General features: G+C 43.3%; 1 protein-coding gene across 2 annotated transcripts in view; it reads left to right on the forward strand.

The window, feature by feature from the left end:
* The window catches only part of esrrga (estrogen-related receptor gamma a), a gene marked incomplete at its 3' end in the record, with an annotated part of 66,625 nt that overhangs the window by 21,965 nt on the left and 25,852 nt on the right, over positions 1-18,808 (forward strand). Inside the window, exons 3-5 of one of the 2 annotated variants that reach the window (XM_079286739.1) lie at positions 2,514-2,938; positions 8,859-8,987; positions 18,123-18,233. In XM_079286739.1, coding sequence (XP_079142865.1) covers positions 2,514-2,938; positions 8,859-8,987; positions 18,123-18,233 — 665 coding nt within the window. The remainder of the gene's footprint in view (positions 1-2,513; positions 2,939-8,858; positions 8,988-18,122; positions 18,234-18,808) is intronic. The other variant, XM_079286738.1, reaches the window with a different exon arrangement.

An 18,808-nucleotide genomic window follows, 5' to 3' on the forward strand; every position in this document is an offset into this window, starting at 1 on the left:
TACAATGCACTGTAGGCCTACTACAGTATACAATACTACAGTAAAAGGGACAAAAATCAAAGAAGTCAACATGTCATCAATGTGCTTCCTCTTGTCTTTGGGCTGGGTCAGGCCAGAGCACTTCGTCGACATCACCTTCAACCACCTGTTTGCTCTCTAAACTGGCTTATATTGGTTGTGTGACATCATTTGATACAAGTGAAATCAATTTTGAGTGATTGTGTTTAATCAATGACATGTGTTCTCTATTTGTATTTGATTGTTGCCACTTGTGTTTACCAGTATGGATGACATGTGCATTAGAGTGCAGAATGTGTTTTGAGACTGAGAATGTGTTTAGAGTTTTGCTGAAAAGTCTAAGTGAGATCTGCAAATTGTGTTTCACCATGTGACATAGTTTAAGGTATTGACAACAGACTGCACAATTAGCTAAATGAGTTCAGGCAACTGAGAACTTTGTTCAGCCAATGGGTTTTAGTGTTTTAGCAATTGAGAAAAACTGTAAATGGCTCTCCTCTCTTTTTCTGTCACCACTGTATTTCCTCTCCCTCTGCTAGAACACAGGCAATGCTGTCTGATCTCTCAACATCCCGTCGCTCTTTCCCTTATTTACATGTATTTCTTCCTTGCTTTTTCTAGCACCTTAAGTGTGTTTCTGTCTCTACTTCCTTATCCCTCCATTGACTCTTTCCCATCTCTTTTTTTAACTCCTTTTTAACTTCCTTTCTTGATTTGTGTCCAAACCTTTCTCGCCGTCCCCCCCTTTCCTTTCAAACTGAAGACCTTAGCATCAGATAAACGGATTTATAGACATTGGTGAATACCACAAAGCCACGATTAATGGAGTCACTGAATTAGAGGAACTTGCATTGAGGGGAGGGGCGAAGTGGTGGTGGAAATAAAACATATAATAGAAAGGGGGGTGGGAAAAGGCCAAAGTATTTTACATTATAAATGTAATGTCACTTTATGAAAGGAAAAATTGACTCGAATGAAAAGCACTGAATTTCTGGGAAAGGCGTTTTTTGGCTTAAAGTGCACGTGTAGGTTTGGCTGAAGGAAGAGGGCCGCTTTGTCGCATCTTGCTGCTCATCAAACACATTAAAGCACATTAGAAACCGAACAATTCAGATCTGAAACTGCTGTCTATCATGAGGCTATCATCCGTCACTGCAACTCCTTTTTCTCCTTCTGTCTGCTTTGTCTGGCTGTCTGTCTGCCGACCTCTTTTCCTCTCTATATCCATTCCCCATTCCCCGACCCTTCTCTCTCCCAACTGGCTCTCCATTCCCTGTCAAGGCGCTGTCTGTGTTTTATGGGTCCCTGTAGAACAGGGATCTTTTACAGGCCGACTGGACTTTAGAAGCCCCTCGTTTAGCAGCATCCTGCCTTAATTAAAAACCCCTTTTGTGCTTTCTGCCTTTAACAATGAAAAGATAGAGAAGGGAGGGAGGGCAGGGTTAGAGGAATAGAGAGTTGTAATGCCATGAGGAAGAGAGAGAGAGAGAGATGGCAGTGAATAGGAGATGATACGGAGACAGGCAGATAGATAGTAAGGTAGACAAAAGGAGGGATGGAGAGATATGGGCAGAGAGAAGATTGCTGTTAATTACAACTGCCATTAACAAGACACCAGTCGCCTCCTTAGGGAGAGAAAGAAGGAAGAGGGAGAGGGAGAGGGAGAAAGGGAAGCTGAGTGGAGGAAGTGAGAGACAGTAGAGAAGAAAAATAGATGAGGAGAGGAATACAGTAACAGGGCACGGATTAGCAGAGATGTTTTTGTCTTTTCAAACAGTTTTGTATTGCATGGCTTCCTCTAACTTCTTAAACTATCTGTGAGTGTGTGCTTGGGTATGTGAGTGGTGGGTGTGCGTGTTGGCGTCATGTATGTGTAAGGCTGTCTTTGGGATGATTGAGCAGCAGAGAGGCTGCTTACTGATTACCCTCATGTAGAACAAGGATCTATTGACTGGAAAGTGACGGATGACCGTCGGCCCCGAGCATGTGTATGTGTTTGTGTGACTGTGTGGTGCTGTAGATGCTTCTCTGCTTCTCTATTTTACACACGCTGCCCCTCATGAAGCACAATGTGTTTGGTTTTTGTATTTAACTCTCTTACTTATTGCCTCGTCCCTCTCCCCCTCTGCACAGCTCTCTCTCTCTCACTTCTCTTAGGAAAAGAACAACAAATGTGACGGATGGATTGTGTGTGTTCATGTATGTGTGTCATTTATAGAACTTGCCCGGCGAAGTAAAAAAAATACAAATCCATCATTGAAAGTGACAGTGAGCAAATACTACAACATTAGAACAAATGATTGCTATAATTGGACTTTCAAACAATCGCCTTCACTGAATCTATTCGTCTTCTCCTCTTGCTCTGCCTTCCCTCTAACCCTTCCCTCTCTTGGTTTTCTCTCTTTTCTTTACAAGTATCCATCATTTTTCTGACATTTTGCACGTGACATTTTCTTATAATTCTTCTTCTATTTGTTCCTTTCTCACCCCCTCAGGCTTCTCTGCAGAATGTCCAGTAAGGAGCGCCACCTTGAGTCTAACTGTCCGTCCTCTTATATAAAGACTGAGCCGTCTAGTCCTGCCTCCCTGACTGACAGCCTCAACCATCACTCCCCTGGTGGCTCCAGCGACGCCTCAGGCTCCTATTCGTCCACGATGAACGGCCACCCCAACGGCCTAGACTCCCCCAGCCTTTACGGCTCCAACGCAGGGCCCCTCGGTCCTGCTGGCGGCCCCGGATCAAAGCGTTACGAGGACTGTTCGTCAACTATTGGGGAAGATTCACAAATAAAGTGCGAGTACATGTTAAATTCGATGCCCAAGAGGCTGTGTCTGGTGTGCGGGGACATTGCGTCAGGGTACCACTATGGAGTGGCATCCTGTGAGGCCTGCAAGGCCTTCTTCAAACGCACCATCCAAGGTTGGCTTCTATTTCGACTTTCTCTTTTCTTATAATTATCTCCCTGTGAGTGTACATGTCCGTCTCAGTGTCTGTCCGCATTGCTATTTGTTTAGAGCTCTAGGTATTACAATAAGCTTTGATCTATTGGCTGTTATTCATGCGACATGAAAGGTCATAAACCCCTCACAACAGAAGAACACATTACAGGGTTGGCTGCAGGATGTAAGGTCAGTAGTTGAAGGTGAAGAGTGTTCTTCATATTTAACTAAACGGGCTCCTTAAAAAGCATGACCCTTCAGAGAAATAGTGCACACATAACGCCTGGAACATGAACTATGTTTTCTTCAAATAAAATGCACAGAGACACACAAAATGCACTTTATTACACATGCACATCTGAGCCATTAAACCCAGATTTGTATGTGGTACATGTTTCTACTAAGGGAGCCACCAGGACACCCACCATAGTCTATTTTTCTCTCTCCTTCACCATTTCTCTTTATGTCATCACAAATGTGCATCCAATCAGCTTCATGCATACACACCGACACCAAGATACGCCTCCTTTCACCCTCAACCTTGACCTCTTCTCCATCAACAGCAAAGAATAATTTCCAGGTAGTGTTTGCATTCCTAGATCTATAGCTGCTTATGCTTTACAGAAAGAGTGTTCGCTATCAGCCTGATGTCGAGGAGATAAGGTAGTGTCAAGGGAAGGTCAGAGGTTATGTCTCTGGGTCAGGAGTTCAGGTTAAGGGTTCGAGGAAAGAAGGGGTTGAGCAGTAATCCACATGATGAGAAGAGTACCAGGAATTTGTCTCAGTAATCCTTTGCTCATCTCTTGTTAGAGCTAGAAGTAGCCCAGGATGTGCACAGGTATTTAGGCTTCATAATTCATAATCGACTCTCAGCTTTATCAACAGTGTATCTTTCATTTACCCTTGCAAGCACAGGACAGGCCAGACTAACAGACAACCAGTTAGCCATGAAGCAAGCCAGTAAGTCAGTCAGTCATTGGTTCATTAATCCACCCAGTTCAAATGACAACACAGCCATCTTAGTTTCACATGACTTAAACAAATCTACAAGTTGCTTGTTGAATTAAGTCAGTTTTATGATGGTTTTCACATTTTTCAAGCACAACTGATGCAGATACGTACTCGACAGTTCACCTCTATAATAAAGCAACAAGCACAAAGCTGCTGATATTCTGTACTTTTGTGAGTGCAAACAATTCCCATCACAGGACCAAAACCAACATTGTGTGAACACATCAATACTTTCCAACTTTTGGAATGGGATGGTCCAAGTACCGTAGGGTCGACTCAAAGCACACGACACAGCCCATGAGGATCGAACAGAAGTAAAGTGTCGCCCAGTGCAACAGTGCGGCTCACTAATGTGTTTTCTGACACAGATACATAATATCAGGCTTTGACTATGCATACAGTACTTGATCAATTATTTATTGTCATTATTATTTATTATCAATTAATTATTATTATTTATTTTTAGTCCTTTCATAGGTTTTGATGTCAAAAAACAATATGCACATAATATCTCCAGACTTTGATAACCCATGAAGCATCGACCCATGAAGCACTCGTATTTTATTAGGACCACCATGGTGGTAAACACAGTCAGAAAGTCGGTCAACAAATAAATAAACCTTTGAAGACTTTGAGTCTTAATCTTTAATGATTTGTTCAAGTGTTCTTAACTAATAGACCCCATTAGTCAGCAGGACAGCCCTCTTGTCAGTCTGTATGCCACTGAAATAACCAAGCTACCAGCCAGACGTCATCGATCAGTCAGTCCGTCCGTACGTCATATCAGACAGGATTCATCTATCTGCCTTCCCATCCATCCACCTATCTGTCGCTGCTTTCTTTTGCCTCCGATAAGCAGCTTTCCTAGTAAAGCCCCAGAGAGAGACAGAGCGAGACAGGGAGATGTGAGGGGGGGGGGGGGGGGGGGGGGGAGCCTTACATCCAGTAGATGGTCACCACTTCGTAGAGATGACCTGCGTGTGTTTATTATGGGATGAGATCAGGACACAGTGCAATCCTGACAAAAAGATTGGAAAGCACACATACAGAGATAAAGGCAGAGACACACACACACACTAACTCATAGAAGCACATCCACACATAGACACCACCAACACATGAACAGACAGCCACAGACATGACCATGTGTGAAGGTGAAACCCTTAATTCTTCTCTGTTGTGTATAATAGTTCACCGACTCCACATGTCTCATTTCATTTTGAGGGCTTGTTAAAGGTGACATAAGTGAGTATAGAGTCACAGATTAAATACCAAGAGCCCAGCAAACAGATATGATGCCATGTTGACTGCAGAGCTTCTTCAGAGTATAACCTTGAATAGATTTAAAGCACTGCTCTGCCCCCCCCCCCCCCCCCCCCCCCTCTCTCTCTCTCTCTCTCTCTCTCTCTCTCTCGCGCATTCTCATTTGTAATCTTCCCTTCTATGTAGTGGACATGTTGCAGCTCAGGAAGGCCAGAATCAAAGGTTATGCGTCAAGACTGTGACAAAGCTAGTCACAGGACTGTTGTCACGAAAGGTGGTGACGAAATACAACAGGATGGGAAACATTAGAACATTTGCTGGATTGAATCATGAAAAATGAACAAAACATTTTCTGGATGTTCATCAAATACGTAATCATCCAATCACAATAATCTTACAACAGCTATTATTCAAGCTTGAATGGACAGAACTAGAATTTACTATGAAAATCAATCAATGCAATCTTATGTACAGATTTCAGTATTTTTCAGCAGTATTCTTGCTACAGTTTAAGTTCATGTTTGTTTAGATGCAGACTGAGCAGTCTTGGGTCCAATGGAACAAATGGGTCATGACATTATCTTTGGCTACCACACAAGCCAAACTCATCCACAGATGTGTGTGTGTGTGTGTGTGTGTGTGTGTGTATTACCCCGTGTGTGTGTTTGTGGGCTTGTGCTCATCCATGTAAATGAGCGCAGGTTTATGTGTACTGTGCACATATGCCTGTGTGTATGCACGGTTGTGTGTTAGTGTGTGTATCTTGGCTGGAAAGCAGGGCCAGCCTCAGATGGGCAGCGGCAGACATATTGGTATGTTTCAACCCATTAGCCAATAAAACTGCAGGTAATCACCAAAAAAACACCTCCAGCTGGACAGGGAGGAGAGCGTGGGGTGGGAGAGGAGACGAGAGGAGAGTGCACCAGTTTGGAATGACAGAAAGATGAGAGAAGGGGTAGGGTAAACTGGGCACATGGATGTAGGAAAGAATTAGTGGTGTGAATGTGTGTGTGTGTGTGTGTGTGTGTGCGTGTGTGTGCGTGTGTGTGCGTGTGTCGCAGCATGGTGGAAGTGCTCTGGCAGCTGCTGTTTCTGTGGCGTCAGTCCAGCGACACCTGACAACCTGCATCTATCACTCCCTTATTGAGAGAGAGGGATAAAGGGGAGTGAGGAGGAGAGCAAAGTGTGGGAGAGGGAGGGACAAGGCGATGAAATGGAAAGATGAAGACAGCAAGAGGGAAGAAGAAAGGTGGATGAGAGCAGGAGAGATGAATATGAGAATGGTGAACAGTGTAGTGAACTTGCAGGTGGGACCGTCACACAAGGGAGTTCTCTTAATGCTGCCTTTAAGAAAATAAGCACATTCTTCAACAGGTCAACAATTTGAAATATCTAAATAGGTAAGCCAAGGTACGAAGAAAAGAAAGTGAATGGGAGGGAGAGGCTGAACTTGTGTCAAGACAGAGTTAGATGTAAAACGTCAGGAGAGGTGAAAACAAAGACAGCTCAAAGACTATGGCAGGCAAAAGCACAAACTAACATTCATATACGCAGTCTGTCCAATGGTGGTCTATTGTCATGCAGCAGGTGGACACACACACACACACACATCTCAAAGGAGATTGCAGGGGATTTGAGGCCCTCATATATCCCCCTTACTCACACCAACACACACACACACGTTATACATAGGAGCGTCCAAGAACCTCTCGACTCTAAGCCCACCTCAGTGCACAATAAAGACACACACAGAGAGAGCTATGACATTTTGATTTAAACCCTTCTTTTCTAATTCCTGTCCGGTACCTCCAGTCTGAAGACGGATGACACACAGTCCTATATCATAGATATTTATATTTGTAAGTCTACCTTACCTTTTCTACCTTACCTTTTCTGAACATGTACAGTGCAATATCAAGAACCTTGTTTTTGCTAATGTGCTAGTATTAAAGGCCACTGCTCTTTCAGTTAAGGTACTGTTGAGGTACTACTGTTGAGTTGAGGTATCGCAAAGTCAAGTTCCAAAAACATTGTTATTTCTGTCATAGATAAATAAACAAATGATATTTTTTTCTATTGACGGACACTTCAAACAGTAGCACTCGGAATGTGTAGATGGAAAAATAAATGTCTTAATAAGAGGTTGAACACATTTCGACTTCGTGCTACCAGCCCTTTAAGTGGCTCTTTACTGCAGTTATCCATTTAGCGGTGCTTGCCTGTTTAGCCTTGCACTAACAAGGCCTTTTACTGAGCATCCATCAACCAACGCAGAATATGTCACTACCACATTTACCCTTAGTGCTAAGTAAGTGTCCCTCTTAATTGCTGTATTAATCTGAACCTTCTGTATCATCAGCATGTTAAGGTTGGATGTGAGCTAACTAGTCCTGTTAGCGGCATCCATTAGACTATAGGGGCCCCCAAGCATTTAGCATGTTTAGCCTTTACTTAAACTAATAAGGCCGATTAATGAGCATTGTGTTACCCATTAAGGAGTGTTCGTGCATTTAGCCTTTTCCTAAGCTAACTACTCTCCTTAATCAGCCCAGTAATGAGAACACATCCTGTCCACAGCAGCAGTCAATAGTAATCACTGTTTACTCTGTTTCAGTGGGAGATGCATTGGCTTGCTGGGGTACTGTAGTTGTCAGGTGGGCGCAGGAGGAAGCGACCAAAGGGTTATTTTGCGTTCACATCTCATCGCAGCTTATACTGTGGATAAATAAAGCTTCCGGAACAAAGAAACCTGTTAGAGCAATTCTGCAATAGTCCAAACTGTCCTAACAAATCCATAACTGTGCTTTGCTTTGAAACTGGGTGGAAGCAAAATACTAAGTGGAGGAAATGAGCAGAATTGGAGGGCGAGTGAAGCTGGAAATGAGAAAACAAAACCGAATGAAACCAAGTACAACAAAAGGGGAGATAAATAGGAGGCACGGTAGATGGTTAGAAATAGGTCTCATTTAGACGTGGATAACTTAAAGTGTTGGAAAATAGCAAAGACAGAGGACATGACAATATAGAAGTAGGAAGGTGTAGAAAAAGACAGATTAGGTAGAGCTGAAATAGTGACGCTGTGGAGGATTAGAGGTAATAGTGGTATTAGCCTCAAACCCACTTTAGGTGTTTGTGTTTTTGCTGGCGAGGGTTGTTAAGTTAATAGACTTACATCGGCTAACAATCTTAGCCTCAGCTCTGCATCACTGCTGCTGTGAGTGAACTACAGCTTGTCACGCAACCTCAGCTTGCTCCAGCCATGACGTATGCACATATACTCGTGTAACACACACTTAAACACACACACTATTACACTGTTTTGTCTGTCAGTTTTTTTAAACAAAGTCATAACTGTGATTATAATAATGATTTGACGATCAGTAGACCCCAGGCCAGGCTTGCGCAATCTGATTCAAATATGTCCACGCTTAGTAAGGGACACCCCTAGTTAATCGTGTGTCCGTATGTCTATTTACAACTCTACAATTCTATCTCTATACATTGATTAAAATCAATGAAGACATATACCGTGTTTCTGTTTTTGTCTGACCGCCCACCTGTCTGTTGAAGTATCCATCTGAAATGAAACCCTTTTTCTGTCTTTCTCCTAACATGTCTACATACAGGCAACATAGAGTACAGCTGTCCAGCAACCAACGAGTGCGAGATCACCAAGAGGAGACGCAAGTCGTGCCAGGCCTGCCGCTTCATGAAGTGTCTGACTGTGGGCATGCTGAGGGAGGGTAAGGGAAAAGGTCTCTTCCTTGTCTTTCTCTGTTAACTGTGCTACATGTAGCATTTTAAAGCCTATGAGATACGTGTATTTATTCGGCTAGAGGCCTCTGCTAATAAGATTCGGAAGATGTTCTTGGAAGAAGTTCTTGCGACCAAGTTCTTGGTCACAAGAACAACCAATGCCATAAAAAGGGGCCAGCCTTCTATTCAGACATGGTGTAATTGTTGTTATGGCAAATATGCAGACAGCAAAGTATGACGATGTATTGATGTTGCACAATGCTACATGTAACACTTCTAAGAAATTGTTAATACTCCTTTCATATAAAGTATATTGTAATCTATTTCTATTGGGATCACACAACTCTTGTTTGCCTTCCCCGTGTCCATCTTACCATGTCCAGTCTTTATGTATCCTCTCATGTGTTCAAAGGCTGGTTTCTTTTTTCTCTGTCTTCTTGTCTCACCATCACTAAACATTGATCGACACCCTTTCACTGTGCATGCTCACCTTTTCCCTTCCTCATATACAAGTTACATACAATAGTATCTGAGGGCATGTGCGCACACAAAGTCCCACATCCTTGTCTTACCTAAATGAGATCAACATAGAACATTACTGGATCATTGCTACACTCGCACTCAGCAATTGTTCAGCAGTCAAAAAAGGTTTAAAAAAACAAAAGAAGAGATATTATCTGCCCCCACACCACTTTGATTAAATACACTCACTCTCTCATTTTCACACTCCCTCGTTGCCTCTGCCTCTTTCTCTCCCTCTCGTCTGCCCACCTCTGACCTTTCTACTCCCACTGCACTTCCAACAATGAAAAGAGGGAAAGGAGTGGCGAGGGATAAAGAGGAGGGCCGACGGAGAGAGAGCGGAATAGTGGGAGGGGTAAGGTGGGAAAAAGCTAGGGGGAGGGCGGGAGAGCGGAGCGATTGATTTATAGGACCAGAGGAGAGGGACCAGGGGAGGCTGAGAGGCAGGGGGAGGGTGGTTGAATGAAGCAGAAAGTGTGTGAGAGAGAAAAAGAAGAAGAGAGGAGGGTCAAGGTTGTAATTGATGGGAGACCTGGCCTACGCCCCCTTCTTTACAGTGGTCAGGGAGCGTGGCTCTGCCGACGCCTGCCAGCCCTCCCTCCATCCATTCCTGTCTTCATCTTTCCCTCCAGTGCTCCCACTCAGTATTACTGTACTGTTTCTGTTGCTTCTCGTAAGCCTTTCATCCATCCATGCTCCTCTTCCCTCTCTGCTCTCTCCGTCCTGTTGCCACCGTGACACTCATCCATACCTGCAGCCTCTCACCCACTCAGACGTTATTCTGTGAAACCATAACAGTTTGAGATCGACAACTTCACATTCCCCACCATGGTTAGAATGAAATGATCAAATGCATACGCAGCAGGAACTTTACTCACAAAAACAAAGGAACACCAAGACGATAAATGACAGAAAGACGACATCAAAATATAACTCTGCAAACAACAGCTATGACGTACTTGATAAAAACAATATCTGTATTTTGTATTCTGTAAATATGATCCCAAAAATTAACATCTTTGCGTAATTTTGACGAAGCTTGTCCCTGTCGTCAAAATGTTGTAAAAAGGAAGGTAACATTGAGAAACCTCACAGTTCGAGACACAAAATATAACTGCCCAAAACAGCCACAATTTGACTTTTCTACAAAAGCATGCTCATATCTCTCTCTCTCTCTCTCTCTCTCTCTCTCTCTCTCTCTCTCTCTCTCTCTCTCTCTCTCTCTCTCTCTCTTTCTCTTTCTTTTGCACACACTCACACACACACACACACACACACCCAACAAGCTGCTGTCGTAGCGTTTGTTCTCCCAGCTGATCTGACATAGACAGAACCCGTGTCTCATCCCCTGTTTTGTCTCACGTATGTGTGGCCACAAATACCCACACACATGTGTAAGTGCATGTATTATTGGCAGCTCCAACAGTCTCACAGTTCACTCAGCTCAGACTGCATCCTCCTACTGGACACAGAAACAACATCGCTCTTGTCGATAAACCCCAAGCAAAGCCAACATTTCCTTTTAACACTTTAAAAAAAAGAAAATTTCCGAGATTTTGAGTGAACAAGAGAGGTAGACATGCTATTGATTTGAACTCTTAAGGATGTGGTTTGCCCACTAAGCCAATAAGAGAGCAGAACTATGCTGCCTTTTGTTGCGGCAGCTTCCCTGCTTCATACACATATATCATTCACACACATGCGCACACACACACCTAGGCATACATATATACATCAACATGACAGACCACAGCCACCTCATTTGTTGTGGTGGGTATGAATTTAATACTGGAGGTCCCGCTCTACATATGAATAAGGGTCGTTTGGAAAATCGATGCATCCATTTTCTGAAATTTTCCCTCTTTTTGAACTGGGACATTTCATAGACATTCAGATCATGGACTATACAAAGCAGCTGTCTGTATCCCTCCACCTTCGATCCATTCTGCTGGATATGTTATTTAATAACATTCAATGTACATATCGTCTTTTTTAAAGAACTAGATCGACTAAATATCTCCTCAAACCTCCCCTTGAATTATTATTCTAATATAGAAACTCAAAACAATAATAATGTAGATAGTAGGTAGTGTAGATCTGAAACATTACCCATACCGACAAAATTTGAGAAAGAAAAATATTGCAAAAATGTAAAAGACGATAGTCTTTGCAAAGATCAATGTACGGAATGACAAAGACATTGTTATACTGCCTGGTTAAACATTGTGTTACTCTCATCCAACAAACCTTTGCATACACAACATTTAAGAACATTGCCCACTTTGTTCCATGCCGCCCTTTCATGGGTGCATGCCTCGTTGCAGCAGAATTGTGTGGATGATAATGGTAAGTGGCTCGATCAGTTAGCATCAGAGCTAACTGTGGTTGTCAGGGGCTTGCTCACGGGAGACAGGTGAAGATAAAGTGGTAGGGGAGGACATGGAGTGTGTGTTTGTGTGTGTGTAGATGCTGTAGTTTACCCCTTAGGGCAAGATCTGCCTCAAATTAGCTTTGTCGCCCTGGGAGACAGAGAGGGTGAGATGAAGAGCAAGTGAGGCAGCAAGGAAGTGTGTGTGTGACGCAAAGAGATGGGGAGAACAAGAGGCCAGAGGGTCAGTAAACCAACTCAGAATGGAGTGTTTTCTTCACATGGTCTCTCAAACACACACCTGATCATGTGAATACACACACACACACGCACACACACACGCGTGGTCCAGTCTGTGTGGAATATTGAAGAGAGCAGTAAGCGAGCAGGGAGTAAAATTAAGCAAGGAACGAACACGGGGCACCCACCCACCAATATGTAGCAGCTAATTTCTGAAGCAAGGCAATTAAAAGGCCTGACTATATTATGAGAACTTCCCCTCTGGCAATGGCTGTCTGTCCATTTTTAATGAGGTCATAATGATGCGTCAGCTGAAGACCGAAAGGTCACAGAGGCGGGGCTTAAATCTGCCTAGAGAGAGGGGAGGGGGGAGTGAGAGAAAAGGGATATCATTGCAGGTAAAAGATTTGATGAACAGATTTGTGACACAAGGTTGGAAGCAATTTGTGACAAATTAATTTACTGAACAAATTACAATTTCATCAAATTTCATGAACTTGACAAATAAAATAACGCTGTAGCTGTCACAGTTGTTTCTGTTTGTACACAACTGGCAAGGCAAGACAGACATGATGCATTCAAATCCAGCAGTAATGCGTACAATTGTCATGAACAGAATACAAAACACAGATCAGACATCTGAACATCAAAGGCTTTGGCAGAGGCACACAGACCAGGAGCCAGCAATATCCGATATGCATGTACATCGTGCATATGGTCATATTGACAGATTTGCTCTCTTACAACGTGGCAGCTTTGATGGTGGCACGTCTGATGAATCACGGTTAAACAGACAGAATGTGTTGAATCCAAAACCAAAGCCTCCATCTCTATATTGCCATAAACGGCCAGCTGGATTCAGATGGTAGACTACTAGAGAGACAAGTCCACGGACTGCAAATATAAACCTTGGCACACTGCCCCCCCCACACACACACACACACACACACGCTAACAGCTCGTGCCAACTTTGGCCGTGCTCCCCACGGCCTCTAAGACCTAATGAGTGAGATCGGGTGGAAGGCCCCAGTCTGTGAGAGGATTGGTGTGTGTGTGTGTGTGTGTGTGTGTGTGTGTGTGTGTGTGTGTGTGTGTGTGTGTGTGTGTGTGTGTGTGTGTGTGTATTTACAGCTGGCATTGTGCGTCAAAACTCTCTTCATAGCTGAACAGTCCTGACCGCTGCTTTCCAATCTCATTGCTGCACACGAATGCAGTCATACACACCACAATCAAGGCAAATGGCGAGACATGTCCACATGCAAAACACACAAAGACAATTTGTTTCTAATAAAGGACACAATTTCTGGAAGATATCAGTGATTTAAAAAGAGGTTTTCAAAAATAAAAGAGAAGACGATGTTTGTGGGTCTATAGATGATTTGTAAATGAATAGTGCAGGAGGAGAGTACAAGAAGATGGGAGGTGAGAATGAAAGAAGCGGATGACGAGAGGAAGAGAGAGCGCGTGATGGGGAAAGGGGAGGAGACAAGAGCGGAGGACGTGGAAACAGAAGAGGGGAGCGGCAGACAACTAGTGGCGTCTGGTGTCCCCCCGTGGGAAACTTGTATCTAAATCTGGCCCTGTAGCGTCTGTCCTGAGTGAGTGGTTGTGTGTGTGTGACTGGCATCTGGTTGCATCCCAGCTAGAAAGGAGCGATAATGGAAATGCTGTGACGAGAGATCTGCCTAAGTGGTCCGCTCTCTTTCATATACACTTTCGTTGTTCGTCTTGAGAGTAGAGGAGATGTGAAAGGAAGACAGTTTGGGAAAAGCAATTTATTTACCAGGAGACTTCAGCAAAATGCAGCTGTTGTTTTCAGTTGCATGTGACAGCTCACAACAGCAACGTTTTCATCAAACTCACACAAACAGTTCCACAAAAACTCTCTTATGTGACACGCATGTTTGAAAAAACAAGACTTCTGATTGAAAAAAAGAATGAACATGAAATCAAGAATTTATTATTACAGAGCTGTTGAGTTATTTTGCTCTTCATCGCAGAAGTTTGGAATGCCTAATAGTTTGTGTAAATGTATCAGGCTATTTTTTTAAAGCAGCACTAAAATAAAAAGGGCCATTAATGTGGAAAAGACAACATTTTTCACATGGTCTCACACACACACACACACACATATTCACACACCAGTGACAGCCACCTGCCCGCTGCCTCAGGCAGAGCTGTTCTGATCTGTTCTGGTCTAAACAAACATCACTGCATGACACGACACACACTTTCCTCTTAACCTCCCCTCCGCCCCTCTCTCATGCTCTCTTTATTTTTCTTTCTTTCTTTAAGCGATCTTGAGTCAATTGTTTTCAAATTCAAGCATAAAATGCCTCACCAGCATGAATAATATTGCCTCTGACATTCATTGCCACATAATAGTCCATGTTCTGTGGCTATATAGGCGCACGTTGTGTGTGTTTCTTCCCCCTGTTGTTTCTACTTCTTTCTCACATGCAGGGGAATCATAGAAACACACACAAACACACACACGTTAGATTTAAATGGGTCTGTTGTCTTGACCAATCTACTCGCCCATCAGTTGTTAAACCCACATAGGAAAACCCTTTATGTTATTACACCAGCACTGCGGTTTTACACACACACACATTCACAAATACACACACACAGACAAATAAGGTGATAACCTGGTCTAAGGTTGAAGAGAGACTTCAACCCTGTTACCACTTCAATTACCATAAAACTACACTCTCGCCCTCTCCTTGTCTCTGCGTCTTTAAATGGTCCCTTCCTCTTGTGCTTTTTGTCATCCTGCTTCCTCTTTGCTGTGATCAACAGAAATCTTTCCTCTTTTCCTCTCTTGCCACGAATACCGGTTCTCTCTTCAAAAGCACTTCGGTGTCAACGGCATTTCACTCGCAATCCCTCAACTGTTCAAACACACACACACACACACACACGTGTGCGCTGACGTGCAGTGTAAAATCGATGCTGATGTGATCAGTGCAGATTTTGCTATTGACAGACAGCAATATTCCCACGAAAGGAAAGATTCGCCTTCATCATTGTCACTGTGTGTGTGTGTGTGTGTACAGCATGTGACAAAAACAGTGTCAATTTGTAATGCCAAAGTTGTCGATGTGAATTCGGTATTATTAAAGGAGCTGTATTCAACATTCTGAATATTAATATAGCAGCAAGCCACTATTTGCTCTGTAAAGTCATGGTGGAGTAATGTCTCCCTGTGTGTGTGTTGTTATCCAAGCTTTTCCTTGCTGTGTTGACACAGCCGGGCCGGTCGTGCATGCTTTAAGTGCATGTTTGTGCATGTGAGCGTGCCCCACTGGTTAGCTCACGGCCGACACTCTTTACTGCTCGCCGTCCGACAGCTTGGTCATGGCAGCGTAGCACCCCCCCCCCCCCCCCCCTCTGGTTCCTCCTCAGGTGAACACTGTTAGCTCTGTCAGCACTCTCGCCGTAGTTTGCACTGTTAGCGCTATTAGCACCGTTTGCTAATGCACCGCCAGCTCGAAATGTCGGATTTTTAGTACATGACATCAAATTCAGTTGACACAGACGTTGCACTATGTAACACGAAACATGCGCGGAACATTTAAATATGTATTTCAGTGTGTAGAAGTAGGAGCAATAGACGTGGTAGATAGAGGTGTTCCTTTAGTTGACATAATAATTAAAGCATATCATGAAGGCGCACAGCCTCTGTTGATTCTGTCTTTTCTTTCATGGATCTTTCCAGTTCTCTCACTATCGCATCTTTATTCCATTTCTTACCAATTTCTTGTTCAATTATTCTGTTCTTTACTTGCCTTTTCTCTTCCCTCTTCCTTACATTTCCTCTCCCCCGACCCTTTCTCTCCTCTTCTCTCCTCATTCCTTCCCTCCTCTGCTCTTGAGCCCATTCTTTATGACTTGAAGGCTCATTTGTTAAGCGGAGGTAGAGCACTCTCGTTCTCCCCCTAGCTTCCCCCTGTCTCTTTTTTGTGGTCTTTGGAAATATAATTTTCAATTTTTAATTTGATTCATTTAGATTTGATCATTAATCAGTGCTGAGTGAGAGTTAATTTGGTGGAAAATAGATGAGGTAGTTAGAGAGGGCTCTTTATAAAGTGAGCTCAGCACAGCGCCGGGTCTTTTAGGTGTAAGGAAAAGGGAATGTGAAATATTAAGAGTCTGCGTGTGAGAGTTTGTGTGTGATGAACAAGGGGGAACGTGTGCAAGCAGCAGCTAACAGCCAGGTAGCAGCCTTCATTGTCAGCAATGACTCAAAGAAGTTATGGGATTGGAGGCCTAGGTGTGTCATAAATAGACATACAAGTACAACTGATGCTACAGTACAGACACCTTTTGATACTTGCATCTATTAATGAATCAATTTGTTTCTGCATTTAATTTGAATCTGTGGTTTAAATATACAATATGCAGCCACATTACTGAGACACCTATTGCTTAAAGATTGTCCTCAAACCTTTTCTTTTATTTCTTTTCAAGTCTTTATTCCTTGCTTCCAGTATCCTCTCTCTCTATCTCTGGTACTCTGTCTCTGTTTTTCTCTTTCTCACTTTTCTCTTCTGACCAACCACTGACCCAGGATGTGACTGAGCAAGCTGCTTGTCGGGGTTTACTCAAACACAACATAGACGGTGTGTCTGTGTGTGTGTGTGTGTGTGTGTGTGTGTGTGTGTGTGTGTGTGTGTGTGTGTGTGTGTGTGTGTGTGTGTGTGTGAGAGAGAAAAAGCAAAAGAGTGGGTGTGTGAGTGGGTTTGTACCCCCTGGTGTTAAGAGTTTCTTGACCGTTTGCTGACACTGCCCCCCCCCCCCCACTGTACCTGGACTGTCAGCCCTTCTGTCTACTTATTTTCGTCTCAAGCGTGCACGCACACACACACACACATGTTCAGTCCACCGGGTTGACTGCTGCCTGTAAGATTCGTAACTGTAAGATGGTTTGAATAAAAGCGGCCAACAAAACGTGCACACATACACAACACAAATAAAACACAGAAACACAGAAACACACACACGTACAAATGCCAATGAATGCACAAACATGCTCCCTTTCATTTTTTTCCCTTTGCTGCCAATAGGAAGTCTTTCTGTTAAGTCTCCTAGGTGTGTTGTCTTGGTCATCGTCAGCACTTTTTCAGAGGATTTATATCTGTGTGTGTTAGCAAATCTCTCTCACTCTTCCTGCCCCCTCCTCTTCCTCCTTTTCTTTCTCTCTATATCTATACATTTACATGCTGACTGTTTTAAATGCACTTTGCATTAGAAAACCTTTCAACCCAGTGGTGCTGTAGGGGTGTAAAGCGGATATTGCATAGGTGTGTTCAATATCAGGTTGCCTCTTTCCCTAGATTGTCGGTTAATGAAGTTTCTGTAGATTATGTTCTTCTCTCTTTAGCCTCACTTTATTTCTGAATGGTAGAAACAAGCCCTTCTAGATTCCTACTCTCCTCCTCCGGGGTACATGACACCTCTGTCTTCCTTATCCATCTTTAAGTGGTAACCACGGTAACATCCAATCCCCTGAGAGATAGGCCTAATTAAATTAAGACTCCTTTGTGTCAATTAATTAACGAGCGAGAGAGAGAGAGAGACAGCAACAGAGAGAAAGAGATTGGGCAAGAGACAGGAAAAGAGTAAGTCAGAAAGCCAAAGAGACAACATGAGCGAGAGAGAGGCCTTTTACTCAAAAGGTGTCTCTATGAATTTGTCTTGTTGTAGAATAAAAGAGGCAAGGGAGTTTAGCGAGCGTGACAATAAGATAGAAGTGCCTACCTGCATAACAGACACACACACGCACACACGTATGCATTGCAAAACAGCACAGCTGTCACCATTTCATTGCCACAAATCATTATGTAATCGACTTCCAGTCAACATGTTTTCCATTCTCTATTATTATATTCTATTTCCATGTTTATTTATATTCCCTGTATTTTGCCAAGTAGTCAAAAGAGTTCAAAGTGTCAGTGTCATGCACAGTCTATTGATATATTTCTTCTGCCATTTCTCACAGGTGTTCGTCTCGACAGGGTGCGTGGCGGGAGACAGAAGTATAAACGCCGGATAGATGCCGACAACAGTCCATACCTGAACCCACAGCTGGCTCTGCCCCCCAAGAAGCCATGTAAGAACAAACACACACACACACACACACACACACACACACACACACACACACACACACACACACACACACACACATAAAAACTGACTGGCACCAGAATATGTGATGGTCCTCTCTCCGAGGTTGAGTAGTGATTGTCAAGGACAGAAATTTGCATTCTGTCCTCAGTGCACAGTAACTCATACTCTACAAATTGACATTTGTGCTGCTGTGACAAAAGCATCTGACATAGTGTGCAGAGGGAAGAATGAAAGACATGCTGTGTAAAATCCTCCCTAAACAAACAGAAAACATATCGTATACTTTCTTCAGGCAGTGTTCATGTAATAGGCAGGAGTTGTTGGTCAGAGATCAGAAGTACAAGGAACTGCCTTTCCATCAGTTCATATCCTGCTGGAGACAGTTGGACAGTAAAAATAGTTTAAACACACACACACACACACACACACGCATAAAAAGACAGAGGGTAGTGAGAAGCCCATCTGTTTGGGACCAAGTTTATCTTCCTGTCTCTACTGCTACCAGTTTGGGGTCATAACATTTTATACGTGTAATATTTCACTAAAAAGGTATTA

The sequence above is a fragment of the Melanostigma gelatinosum genome (genome assembly GCF_949748355.1).
Source record: "Melanostigma gelatinosum genome assembly, chromosome: 2".
Lineage (NCBI taxonomy): Eukaryota > Metazoa > Chordata > Actinopteri > Perciformes > Zoarcidae > Melanostigma > Melanostigma gelatinosum.